This window comes from Lissotriton helveticus, chromosome 1_1 (assembly GCF_964261635.1).
Source record: "Lissotriton helveticus chromosome 1_1, aLisHel1.1, whole genome shotgun sequence".
Classification (NCBI taxonomy): Eukaryota; Metazoa; Chordata; class Amphibia; order Caudata; family Salamandridae; genus Lissotriton; species Lissotriton helveticus.
In genome coordinates, this window is record NC_136057.1 from 1,872,231,804 (window position 1) to 1,872,245,208 (window position 13,405).

General features: G+C 47.1%; 1 protein-coding gene across 1 annotated transcript in view; it reads right to left on the reverse strand.

Moving 5' to 3' along the window:
• COP1 (COP1 E3 ubiquitin ligase) overlaps positions 1-13,405 on the reverse strand; it is a 922,999-nt gene that overhangs the window by 729,291 nt on the left and 180,303 nt on the right. The window contains exon 6 of the mRNA XM_078642019.1: positions 11,750-11,818. Coding sequence (XP_078498145.1) covers positions 11,750-11,818 — 69 coding nt within the window. The remainder of the gene's footprint in view (positions 1-11,749; positions 11,819-13,405) is intronic.

Genomic DNA, 13,405 nt, shown 5'->3' on the forward strand with positions numbered 1-13,405 from the left:
CAGGCAGCTACAGTGGGGAACAGGGACCCCTTGGTACCAGGCTTGTCTTCGACAAGCAGCGAATAAAAGTGAAAGGATTTTGGAACATTTACAACCCAGCACGTTGTGAACCATTAGAACTTAGTCAAGAGCTCAAGAAGGCTCATGCAACTCGAAAGGGGGGCCACAGGGCTAGGTGAGTGACCCCTTGAGCATGGTAAGAAGAGACACGCACCAAACAGGGTCATTTCAAAGCAGCAGCTCCCAGCATTTTTTTGGGAAATAAAGGGAGCACAAACAAACAGTTGACACCACTTGGCAGCAGAAGATGCCACCAGAGTGCACGCGGAGACAGTCCATGGGGGGGGGGGGGGGGGTGACGGTGCACATTAACTGGAACCTAACATCGGCAAAATATTTTTTAAACTAATGTTTGCCAAGAAACGCAATCCGGCGTTTCAAAAAGCGGTAAACTTGTCCAGATAGTTTACTTAGCGCCTGCTACACTCATCTGTCCAGGTTTGAAGGATACCGCGACAGGAAACGGAAGCGTTAATCACCGCGCCGAAGTTATGGTTTGCATGTCTCGCTCATAGGCTTATCTTGGACCTTTAGTGGGCTACACAGGGCTGGTTTTGCATCTGAGGACCCCATGAAGATCCCGTTCAGGCCCATGAAGTTGGCTGTGGATACGCGGACCTCAGAAGCCGCCAATCCAATCCTTCACATAAGCAAGGGTGTTAGCGAAACCTCATGTCTCCTTTCATTAACTCCATAACAGTCTAGATAACTTTAAAATGTAACTCTTTTAAGCCCACCCAAAAAATGTTTTCATACATTAATTCCCTGAAAACTATTGAATGGATTTACACCAAAACAAGCAAAGGCACTTCCTTGAGTAAGGTTTTTCCTTCATGCAAAGTTCGATATAATACAGTTGAGAGTTATCTTTCTCTATTGAAGAGCAAAGAATCCTTTGGGAGTTAAAATAGGAAAGATCACTATTTTGGGCTGCTTCTTTTGCCCCCCGCTTGACGGATCTGCATGAAATATGCAATGCAAAACAGAATGCTGGAAAGTTTCGTGCAGAGTATTGAGCAACGCCAAAAGTTATTAAGAAACTCTGTCATATTTCCCTTCTTCATCCACTGGTCAGTTCAACTGTCATTAACATTTTTCATTTGCCCACCACAGAATGTAGCAATGGGTCAGTCCACTTTAGGCATACGCATAGTTCATGAGTAATGGCAATCTACTCTTGAACAATTAGCACACCCGCAGAAAAAGGATTCCCCCTCAGTGCCAGGGAATAACTGCCCAATGTGTGCTTCCCACCGCATTTTCAATTTCCTACCTTTGGGCAAGGGCCCAGTAGCTCCACCAACATTGCTTCCAGACCACTTGTACATCTTCATATACATGGATCTTATGAATAATTAACTATGTGTGATAAAAATATATTCTCAAACTGCTCCACAAAGATGCATGGGGAGACATACTAATTGTTTTTGTTGCACTTTACAAATTCCATTCAAATACTACTTTATTTTTCTTATTTTTTGTCTTTGTTGGGGGTTTGACAACTAAACAAACAATGCTACAGGACAACTCGTGTTTTTATATGTGCCTTACCTTTTTTTAACCAAAAAAACATGATATAATAAATGTTTACACATCTGTGGATGGCTTCTGTAAAATGTACTACAAAAACAAGCTCAACACAGACACCTGTGCATGCACGTTAAGTCATTTATTTTTGACATTTGTAATAACATTTCACAGAAAATAATTTTCAAAGGAAACAGCCATTACTAAAACCCAAAAGATGGCACCCAACATCAGGCTCTCTAAATGTGATTATGCTTCTTTATTTATTTTTTATTTTTTACAGGAGGCGAGCAAGAAAGCACGCTAAAGCTATTTCTATGCTCAATGTAAAAATAACGTAAGATTAATTGGAGGAACTGACCTCAATGTGGGCAGAACTCACTTCGTGCAACCCACTTCCTCCTGCTTCAATGTCAGAGAGGGTACTGATATGCATGATTTGAATTGACTTTTAAACTTGTAAAGCACACGAATGCCCGAAGGGATCTTGGCGCTGCTGCTGTCTTAAGATAACACTGAGTGACCATTGTGCCTTTAATTAGGCCGGGTCACCCCTCCTGCTCCCGACGCCTCCTGACGCCTCCTGCTGCCACTGCCCCGAGCGACCCAGCCGCCGCTGAGCCGCCCGCGCCGTTTTTCCCGCCGTTTTTCCCGCCGCTGCCCCCTGCGGCCCGCCCACCTTCACCCCATTGGCCGCCCGCTCCCGCCACCCAGCTGACCCGCCCTCCCGGCTCCTGATTTATGACGCCCACAGAGCGACCGCGCAGCGGACGCGCGCAGCGGGAGCACCGAATGAGCGCCGAAGGTGCGCCAAAGGTAAGCCCGTCTGCGCCCGTCCGCGCCTGGCCCGCGCCCAGTGCCAGGACCCCTGGCCCCCACCAACGGAAGCCGACCCGACGAACCTACGACGCCACCGACCTCAACGCACTCAACACCGGCCGAACCCCGGGCTGCTACCGAGCCACACCGAGACGCACCCACGGACCCTTCAGGTGCCACTCCTGCAAGTTCACCTGCACCCGGACCTGCACGGCACCAGCACCCACCAAACCGAGCACCAGCAGCACCCACCTGAAGTGCATCCTGCTCAACACCCGCTCCGTCCACAGACACGCCGTCGAGCTCTGGAACCTGATCGACACCACAACCCCAGACATCGCCTTCCTCACAGAAACCTGGATGAATGCCTCCTCAGCGCCCGACATCGACATCGCCATCCCGGACGGCTACAAGATCATCCGGAGGGACCGCATCAACCAGACAGGAGGAGGCATCGCCATCATCCACAGGAACACCATCCGCATCACGACCAACACCGACGACACCCTCGCACCCGCCGAGCACCTGCACTTCCAGATCCACGTCAACCCCAAGACCACCCTCAGAGGCACCCTCATCTACAGACCCCCGGGACCACGCACACAATTCAGCGAAGACATCGCCGACTTCATCAGCCCACACGCCCTCCCCTCCGCCGACTACATCCTCCTCGGGGACCTGAACTTCCACCTGGAGAACAACAACAACCGCAACACCACCACCCTGCTGGACAACCTCGCCAACCTCGGACTCAAGCAACTGGTAGACACCCCCACCCATTACGCCGGACACACGCTCGACCCGGTCTTCTCCTCCAGCAAGGACATCGCCTTCAGCCACGCCACGGGACTCCACTGGACGGACCACAGCTGCGTCCACTTCAGCTTCAGAAGGACCACGATCCACCACCACCAGCAACAGATTCCCCGCAGAAGCTGGAAAAAGATCACTGCAGACCAGCTCGCTACCTCCCTGAGCAAGAACCCTCCCACCAGCACAACGAACCCCAGCCAAGCGGCCACCAACCTCACGAAATGGATCAGCGACTGCGCAGACGACCTCCCCCTCTGAAGACCCCGCCGAGCAGACCCGGCAGCAAGAAAGCCCCTTGGTTTAACGACGAACTCAAGAACTCCAAAAAGAACTGCAGAGCACTCGAGAAAACCTGGCGCAGAGACCCAACACTGGACAACATGACTGCCCTCAAGCTCGCCACCCGAAAACACCACCAACTGATCCACGCCACCAAGAAAACCGCATTCAAGGAACGACTGGACAACAACGCACACAACAGCAAGGAACTCTTCAACATCGTGAAAGAGCTCTCCAACCCCAACGCCGGAAACAACGACACCACCCCTTCGCAAGACCTCTGCAACTCGCTCGCCTCCTACTTCCACAACAAGATCGCGGACATACACAACAGCTTCAGCACCCAACCGACGCACGCCATGACCGAACCACCACCCCCCACCACCACCCTCCGAGCCTGGACCCCGATCAGCACCGAAGACACCATCCGCACGATGAACTCCATCCACTCCGGATCTCCGACAGACCCCTGCCCTCACCACGTCTTCAACAAGGCCGACACCGTCATCGCGCCCCACCTGCTGGACATCATCAACACCTCCTTCGACATCGCCATCTTCCCGGAGAGCTGGAAGCACGCCGAACTCAGCGCTCTACTTAAGAAACCATCAGCCGACCCCACCGACCTCAAGAACTACCGCCCCATCTCGCTACTCCCGTTCCCGGCAAAAGTCATCGAGAAGACCGTCAACAAGCAACTGGCCGCCTTCCTCGAGACGAACGGTTCCCTCGACCTCTCGCAGTCTGGCTTCCGGGCCAACCACAGCACCGAGACCGCCCTGATCGCACCTACCGATGACATCCGAGCCCTGCTCGACAACTGAGAAACAGCGGCCCTCATCCTCCTGGACCTCTCCGCAGCCTTCGACACTGTCTGCCACCGTACCCTAGTACAGCGCCTCAGCAACGTCGGAATCCAGGAGAAGGCACTGGAGTGGATCATCTCCTTCCTCGCCGGAAGGACACAGAGAGTCCGCCTCCCCCCGTTCAGATCGGAGGCCACCGAAGTCATCTGCGGCGTACCACAAGGATCGTCGCTCAGCCCCCTGCTGTTCAACATCTACATGAGCCCCCTCGCAGCCATCGCACGCAGCACAACCTCAACATCATCTCCTACGCCGACGACACCCAGCTGATCCTCTCCCTCACCAACGACCCCGCCACCGCCAGAGCCAACCTGCACGAAGCGATGACAGACGTAGCCAAATGGATGTCGAACAGCCGCCTGAAACTGAACTCGGACAAGACTGAAGTCCTCATCCTGGGATCCTCACCCTCCGCCTGGGACGACTCCTGGTGGCCCCCCCGCCCTGGGCAGCGCACCCAAACCAACAGACCACGCACGCAACCTGGGCTTCATCCTGGACTCCTCCCTCTCCATGACCAGACAAGTCAACGCCGTCTCCTCGTCGAGCTTCAACATCCTGCGCATGCTACGTAAGATCTTCCGATGGATACCCACCGAGACCAGGAAGACGGTCACCCAGGCCCTCGTCACCAGCCGTCTGGACTACGGCAACTCCCTCTACGCCGGAACCACCGCCAAACTCCAGAAGAGACTCCAGTGGATCCAGAACACCTCAGCACGACTCATCCTGGACATCCCCCGCCGCAGCCACATCTCCAGACACCGGAGAGACCTGCACTGGCTCCCGGTCAACAAGAGAATCACCTTCCGGCTCCTCACCCACGCACACAAAGCCCTACACAACCAAGGCCCAGGATACCTCAACAGCCGCCTCAACTTCTACGCTCCCAAACGCCAGCTTCGATCGACCAGCCACGCCCTCGCCGCCGTCCCCCGCATCCGAAGAGCCACCACAGGAGGAAGGTCCTTCTCCTACCTGGCCGCCAAGACTTGGAACTCCCTTCCGACCCACCTCCGCCTGACCCAAGACCACCTCGCCTTCAGGAAGCAGCTCAAGACCTGGCTGTTCGAACAGTAGCGGACCGCCGCCCCGCCCCCCCCACCCCCCAACCCCCCCACCCCCCCCAGCGCCTTGAGACCCTCCGGGTGAGTAGTGCGCTATATACAAATACAAATGCTTTGATTGATTGATGAGCTAATGAGTAAAAAGCCGTTTTTAAAGATCTTCTGAAGGAGAGGAGGATGGGACTTTCCCTAAATACCAGGAGAAGGGAGTTCCGTGGTTTAGCCATACCCGTCATAAAGCTTCTCCCTCCTCAAGAAGCTAGTTTGTACCTGGGGACAACCATCAATTTAGCTGTGGAATGAAGCATTCTGGAAGGGGCATACCAGACAACTTTGTGCCTCAGATATTCGGGGCCAGAAGTAAGTAATGCCTTAAAGGCCATGCAAAGTGCTTTTAATTAAAACAGCCTCTTTACTGGCAGTCAGTGAAGCTTGACTATTGCCTGGGATGCCAAATGGTGATGCATTCTGCAGTATCTGTAATTTACAAATGAATCTGTGTTGTGCATTACAAAAAGAGAGCATTGCAGTACTCCAGTTTGGATATGGTGAGTGCAGTCACTACAGTTTTCTGATTTTCCCCGGGGATGAAGGGACAGATTTTCCTGATAATCTTCAAAGTGAGGAAGACTAAGAAGTTAAGGCGTTAGCAACATCTCCAAAAGTCAACTTGCTGTCCAATAAAATTCCTAGATTTCTGACTTTCTTCACGGGGGTCACCAGTAGACTTGAGGCCACCATTTGGATGCCCAGAAGGAACAATCATTGCGGGGAGAAGAATCTCTGTTTTCCTAGAGTTGAATTTGAGACAACTGATTTCTATCCAATTGTCAATTTTATCATTCAGCGATTAAATCTGATCGCTGAGTCGTCTGGGTTGCTGGATACTGAGACCACAATCAGAGTGTCCTCAGCTTAAGAAATGACTGAACAGCTGAAGAGCTTAATGAGTCTGGCCAGTGGGGTGACATATAGATTTAAAAAGGGTAGGGCTCAAGGGGCACCCCACATAGCAGATGAGAAACAAATTCACAAATGGCGACAAATTGTTCCTTCTCAGAGAAGAAAGGAGAGCGAGAGCAGTTCCCCCTGATACCTAATTTGAAATGAAGGTCAATCAATACCGCATGATTGACTGTATCGAAGGCCGCAGAAAGATCCAATAGATAATGATGGCCCTTTCTCCCTTATCCAGTGTGGCCCTTAATTCTTCTGAGGCTACAATTAATTCTGATACGGTGAAATGAGCATCTCTGAAACCAAAATATGTGCAATCCAAAGATTATTTGCAACATGAATGAGGGTAATTCAAGATTTATTGCAGTTTCCAAATTTCTGCCTGGAAGGGACAAGCGGGAGATTGGTCTGAAACTGTTAGGATCTTGTGGATAACGGCTTGGTTTCTGTATTAAAGAAAGAATAGAAGCTTTTTTTCCATTCTAGAGGAAAATGGCCTGCATTGATTATCTCATTAAAGATTTCAACAAGATATGAGCTTATAATTTCCGGCACAAAATGTATAATCTTTGGTGGACAAGAATACAGAGGACAGCCTGACTTAGTAGACTTGGTTAGGCTCAATACTTGCTCAGTGTTGAGCAGAGAAAAAGTATTTAATAATTCTGGGTTGATAAACTGGGGTTAGATGTTTGTTTGGAGCACATATATCAAAGACATCCTTCAATTTAACCAGAAAGAACCAAGCAAGAATGTTGCAAAAGGCTTTGCTACAGTTGTCGTAACTTTTTTCCGTCTGGTTGGCAAGTTTTTCTTACCATGATTAAAATAAGCTCTTTAGAAGAATCTTCGGAATTCTGTATTATGTTAGTGAATTACAGGGTTTTTCCCTCTAAGATCAGTGTTTTATATGTGGCGATCGCCTGTTCAGAAGTATCTTTTTCTGATGAATCATATTTTTTTTCTCCACCTGCGTTCTTATCTCCTACAGGACTGTTTCTGTGCTCTGAGTTGATCAGAAAACCAGGGTTCTTGTGGAGTAATTCTCCGATTAGTATAGACTATTTCAGGTGCAACTGAAATTATCACCAAAACTATCCATACAGATGTTGAGATGGCTATATCAAGATCCTTGGCAGTGGTAGGCTTAGAGCTGGACAGTAACATATTGAAATTTGAAGAATCAATTTTATGCCATGCTCAAACTTTACTGACTGTAGCTGTGGATGAGGTTCCACCTCTCGAATGTGAGTGTGGTGTATTGATGTTAAATGTAACTGCTCTATGGTCCGACCACGTTAGTGGTAATGCAGCAGTGACACGCAGGAAGGGATTGTCAGAAAAAATACCATCTAGTGTATGGGCGGCAACGTGGTTGGGCATATTCACCAGCTGGTGAAGACCTCAGCTGACATAGTATCGACTAGGAGATCTGTGTCTTTAGCATCCATATTTTCTGAATAAAAATTAAAGGCTCCTAGAACTGTAAAAGTTGAATAAATAGGACTTACATAAAGCAGTGGACTAAGGGTCTGCATAAAGGCGGTCCTCGGGCCAGGAGGACGGTATAACTGTAGTCCTTTAAATGTATATTTTTGTTTGTGGGTTCCCATTGAAACAGAAGTGCTTTGCTCTCAGGGTTGGTAGATACTTTTGAAAAAGATGCATGAAGTTGATTGCGATATATAAATCGCTAGGCTGCCTCCCCTCTAGCAAACTCGCATTGGCTCTAAAAATAGAAAACCCTGCTGGAATGGCCAGAACAATGTCTTGGTCGGAAGCAGAATCGGCCCAGGTTTCTATCACAAACAATATATCAGGCTTATGGGTGTCAATAAATTCAGCCAATTCGATTTTATGTTTTATTAATGATCTTATGTTGAGCAGAGTGCAAACACAAACATCAAAGGACGACTTTGCATTGTTTTGGCCTGGCCTGATAGAACACTTAGGCTTTGATTCCGATGTCGGACGGACCAGAGTCCGGCTCTCATGGTGAAGAGCAGAGGTGCAGTTCATCCCTGCACCCAGTGGCAGGCAACTCAAGGTGCCTGCCACTGGGTGCAGTGATCAACAGGGGGGGGGAGGGCGCCATAGGTGCCCTTTGCGCCCACGAGGGCCCTGCTGGGGGCCCACATAGACAGATTCCCAATGCCTTTCTGTGTCAGAAAGGCCAGCACAGAAAGGCGGTGGGAAGCTGCCATCGTAATCCCCGGTCGGAAAGAGCCGCCTGAAGGATTACTGAAGGGCTTCTGAATGGCAGACGGGCGTAAGCCATTCGGAACTCCTATTTGGAATAATTTACGACCGACTCCTTCAAAATGGGTTGGTTGGAAATTATTCCAAACAGGAGATTATGATGCCGTAAGAATGGCTCTGAAAACGGTTGAAGCCATTTCTTACAGCATCGTAAACGGGCCCTTAGTGTGAGTCGTGTGATTTGTAAGCGTGAGGTTGCAAACCCTATATTTAAGTGTGTTGGTAATAACATGTGACTTAAGAATGGTACACGAGGAATTATTACCTACTGAATTAAGGTCCATGAGTTCATCCCTAGTGAATTTGAACACCAGGGGAACATCTTGTAAAAAAAAAAAGGGAAGAGTTCTAGGGCTCGGAGCGATCCGGGTGTGGATGGGTGCAGACGGACTTGCCAGCAGCACAATCGTGGTGCGGTTGCACCAGCTTTGAAAGATATATCCCCTCCTAGCCGGAAAACTCGACCGGCACCTAAAATGGCGTAAATTAAATGTCCTGCTCTAATAAGCGAGGACAGCAAGTCTAAAATACACAATACAATATTTAAAACAAAGCAGAAAAACTGATTTTTAAAAAGAGCATGCAGCGTTTTTAAGAGAAGTTTTTAAGATAACCACCATAGTGCATGTGCATTGGTCAGTTTCCCTTCAATTAGCAGATCCTGCGTGGATACGCCAGCCTTGAAAGATATATCCCCTCCTAGCCGGAAAACTAGACTGGCAACATGGTACTACAAGCCGCCCCAGAAGATGGGGGTAGTGAGGGCAGTCATTTCGGAGTAGTCCAGAGACTACACTACAGATATGACACTGCACATAGCTAGTCTATGCCCCTGGATGGCCGAGTCAACAGTGCAGCAAAGACAACTGATCCTCAAGCTGGCCCAACTAGCGAATTGCTCAGAGAATGCAGGTGTGTAGCAGTTATGGCCTTCAGCGGTACAAAGGGCAAGAAATTTGAGAAAGGCACATCATTTCCAAGCCGAAGACTAGAGTCCTCGCTTTAAATGTAAACGTTTGTCTTGTTTTCTATGGGTACTGAGCTTAAGAACACACAAATTCAAACTGCAATGGAGAATGTATATTCACTACCGAGAGAGCTGTCCACTGAAAGCATCCTCTAACACCCAGATCAAGAAAAAAGCGGATTTCAACTCCTTTGAAGTCAGAATTACAGTTCTATCCACCAACACACAATATGGGAAAACGCGGCCTGCCAATGGGGTTTCTAAATATGATAAAATTATGCTACATTTTCTCTCTCTCCTCCATACAATATAACTCCTTTGGATGGTGATGCCCAGAAATATTCTCATGGCTCAAAATAACCCTAAATGTGATTGGCTGCTTCTTGTGTCTGGAGGCACACAAAAAGGAAAACAATCCAACCTATGTGAGGTTATTTAACGTTTCACACAAGAGAACAAGCATCAGCAAATAAAAAAGACATGGACATCTATTGCAGTTCGAAAAAGTTACTGTTAAGGGCATAAGAGACAAGTGAAACAGAGAAGCCCAGAGGGAAAGACGAAACATTTCTAAAAAATGAAATTAAATTGAACCTGCAGAAAAAAACGAAACTAGGGGAGACTGATACCCAGCTACTGAAGGCAGAGTAATGAAAACTGGACAGAATGAGCTTGCTGGATGACAAAGAGATGGAGCCTAAATGTGCGTGAGCACGCCCAGTGTCAATCTTCCACAATTTAGGTTTAAAGTTCCTACCATGTTAGACTACTTACTCTTCTGTGCTGTACAACTAAAGGTTCCTATTTGTAGGACAGAACAGACATAAACCTAAAAATACATCACACTACAATTTGCTTGCAAAGTGTTATTAGCTTAAATATTGTGTTGAGAGGCATTTCCGGTGGCAGGTCTGCACTTAGCATAAAAATAACCTTAACCTAATATTTATTTTGTAAGTTGCTGCATTTTCTTAGTGCCGGACAGGTTGGTTATGTTAAGGAGATGCACACATTCATTGCACAAGAATATGAGTGTGCTTTGTTCAGTAGATATGCTCTAGCTCGTGTTTTTTGCAGCAAGTTTCATTGGCGGAAGTAGTAGACCAAACAACTGTTAGTAGTGACTTATTGGCAACGAATGCTGCCAAGCACGTTCCGAAGACAAAACCAAATTATAAAAAATAAAAAAACACATCATTGGAGGGTAACGGACCATGAACGAAGACAAATTGCCACTTTCCGAGTTTAAATTGTGCTGTCCTCATTCTCTCTAAATGCCTGCACGACTCACCAGCCTCATTTTGAAAGACCTCTATTTAAATGATGTTGAATCAGAGAACACACATTGAATTTAAATTAAGAAATGGTTAGCACAATCTAAATTCAAGATTTCTTTTTCTTTTCGTGTGATCTACGCGCCTTTCTTTGCTTTGTATAGCCTCCTGTTTTTAGTTTGATTTCACAACTCTTATTTATAGGTTGATTTCACCGGTTCTCTGGGCAAGGGTCAGTACATTTCTTTTCTTACCTTAAGCAGCAACATCCGTCCTCAGTTTCAGTGCGGGCTGGTGCAGAACGTGGCATGGGACATGTACACCTCTCGCACAGGGAGAGAACAGCAAACCTCTATTACATGTGCTTTTCAAATTAATTGTGCCAAGGCGTAAGACACAGGGCAGGAGGTCGAATCGTGATCTACCGACTGTGAGACCAAGGGACCGGATTCTATTCGGACTTCTCCACTAGACCAAGTTGTGTGCTTGGTCAAAACTAATAACGTCTAAATGCCTCACGTCAAACAATTCATACAGGAAGGAGCTACTACCGCAATTAGGAAGTATACTGAGAAAACCTCTGAATGGATGTAATCCAGCCTATGAAACCTCCTGTTAGTAACACAAGAACTTATAGTAAAGATTGGGAACAACACCAACACATTATTCTCCCGAAAACACAAGATAATGGTTTTCTAACCCGGGCAGTCACAAGCCTTTCCTACATTGTAAAACTTAAACTTCCAGATCCTTTGATTTTTTTTTTAATGATCTATCCACATTGTTACAACAATGGCAGTTGATAATCAGTAACTATGTGAGAACACTATCTTAAAACAGCATTGAAGGAATTTAAATTACCTCTCGCTTATTTCTTCGGGCCACCTTGAGGAACTCCATGAGTATTTGTAACTGAGCAGCATGGGATTCCTAAAAGAGAAAAGCAAGTTATTGTGATTGAGAGCAAGCCAAGAAATGAGGCAAACCGAAGAGAAGGCTGTCCTTGCCACAGACACCACCAAGAAAGTTGTGGCAGAAAAAGGGCCCACAGAATCATATTAGAAATCAAAACACTAGGAGAGGTAGAGGAGATAGGAAGAGTGATCGATATTAGTCAAAAACAGGGCTGCAGATATCAGAAGGCTAGAGAGAAAATTCTGACCAGCAGTGGAAAAAGGGTATAGGGCGAGGTTACAGAGGTTGGGACAGCATATATTTTGAGGCACTAGAGCAGTGGTTCCCAAACTTTTTAGACCTGTGGCTCCCTTGACCTAATTGGCAGTTGGCCGTGGCTTCCCATTGTGTGCGTCTTGATATACACATATCGTTTATCGCAATGTGGCGGAGCATGATCTTACACATTAGATTTAATCAACTAAAGTATTTAGAAACAGAATAGTAACTCTTGCAAATGAGCAAGAGGGGACAGATACAGTAGGAATCGAGACGGACAGCCAGAACTCTATTTTTATTACTTATTAGTATGGTCGTTCAGGCTCAAAAAACATGAAGATGGTTCAGTGGGCCCAAACCAATCAGAATCAGCACCTTGCTTGGCAACAAACGTTAAACATTTTAAGGAGAAGTGCACCCCCATCCCATCTACTTGAAGTGAGTGGCTCAGTGGAGCTTTGGTCCTTTTGTCGTGCACCTCCCAAAGACTCAATGGATGCAGCACAAATGGGATACTGGGGTAGGGTGACCAGAATTTTAAAGCCAAAAACCGGGACATTTCCTAAAAATAGAAGGACTACAATTTTCCTTCACCCCAGCGCACAGAATACCAGTGCTCCTTAGCAGAGAATTACTGAAGAGGCAGTAAGAACATCCATAAAATGCTATTTTGAAAGCCAGTAGCATGCCTGTTAATCAAAGTGCTTTCTTATAACAGTTACTAAATATCCCTGCTTTGCTAAACATAAAAAGATACCTCCCACCGTTTTCACCCGACGCTCTCTAAAAACTGGGACATGAGCTTAATTTCATGAAATCTCCTGGGACAGCTGCCCAAAACCGGGACGGTCCAGGCAAATCCGGGACGTCTGGTCGTCCTAGACTGGGGGCACTTTTCTTATGACTTCGCTGTCCCACCCAAGCCCTTCTTTTCAGATATTACACACAGCAATAAACGCCCATTCACAATGCCAAAATAGCCCCATAAAAACCACACGGTGGAAATATTACATTTTCAACCAGCTGCAACTGCCAGGGTCGAAAACTGCCCTTTGAGAATAAATGTCAAATTTCCTGCCAATGAGGAAAGGTGATTGCAAAAAATATGTATATATGTTTGTGTAAACTACAGATGAGAACTGAATGCGTTCTATGACCATCGTGGAGGTGAGGCACATTGTAGAAGCAGCTTGCTAATTTTACAAGCTTGTCAAAAAAGATATAGAACAGGGAAAGTCATAAAAGGCTCATTTTTACAAGAAATCATAGGTGGAGCCTGCGTTTGTGAAGAGGTCCGTTTACGTGGCCATTTTAGTGTTTTAAGATATTTTGCAGTAATTCCCT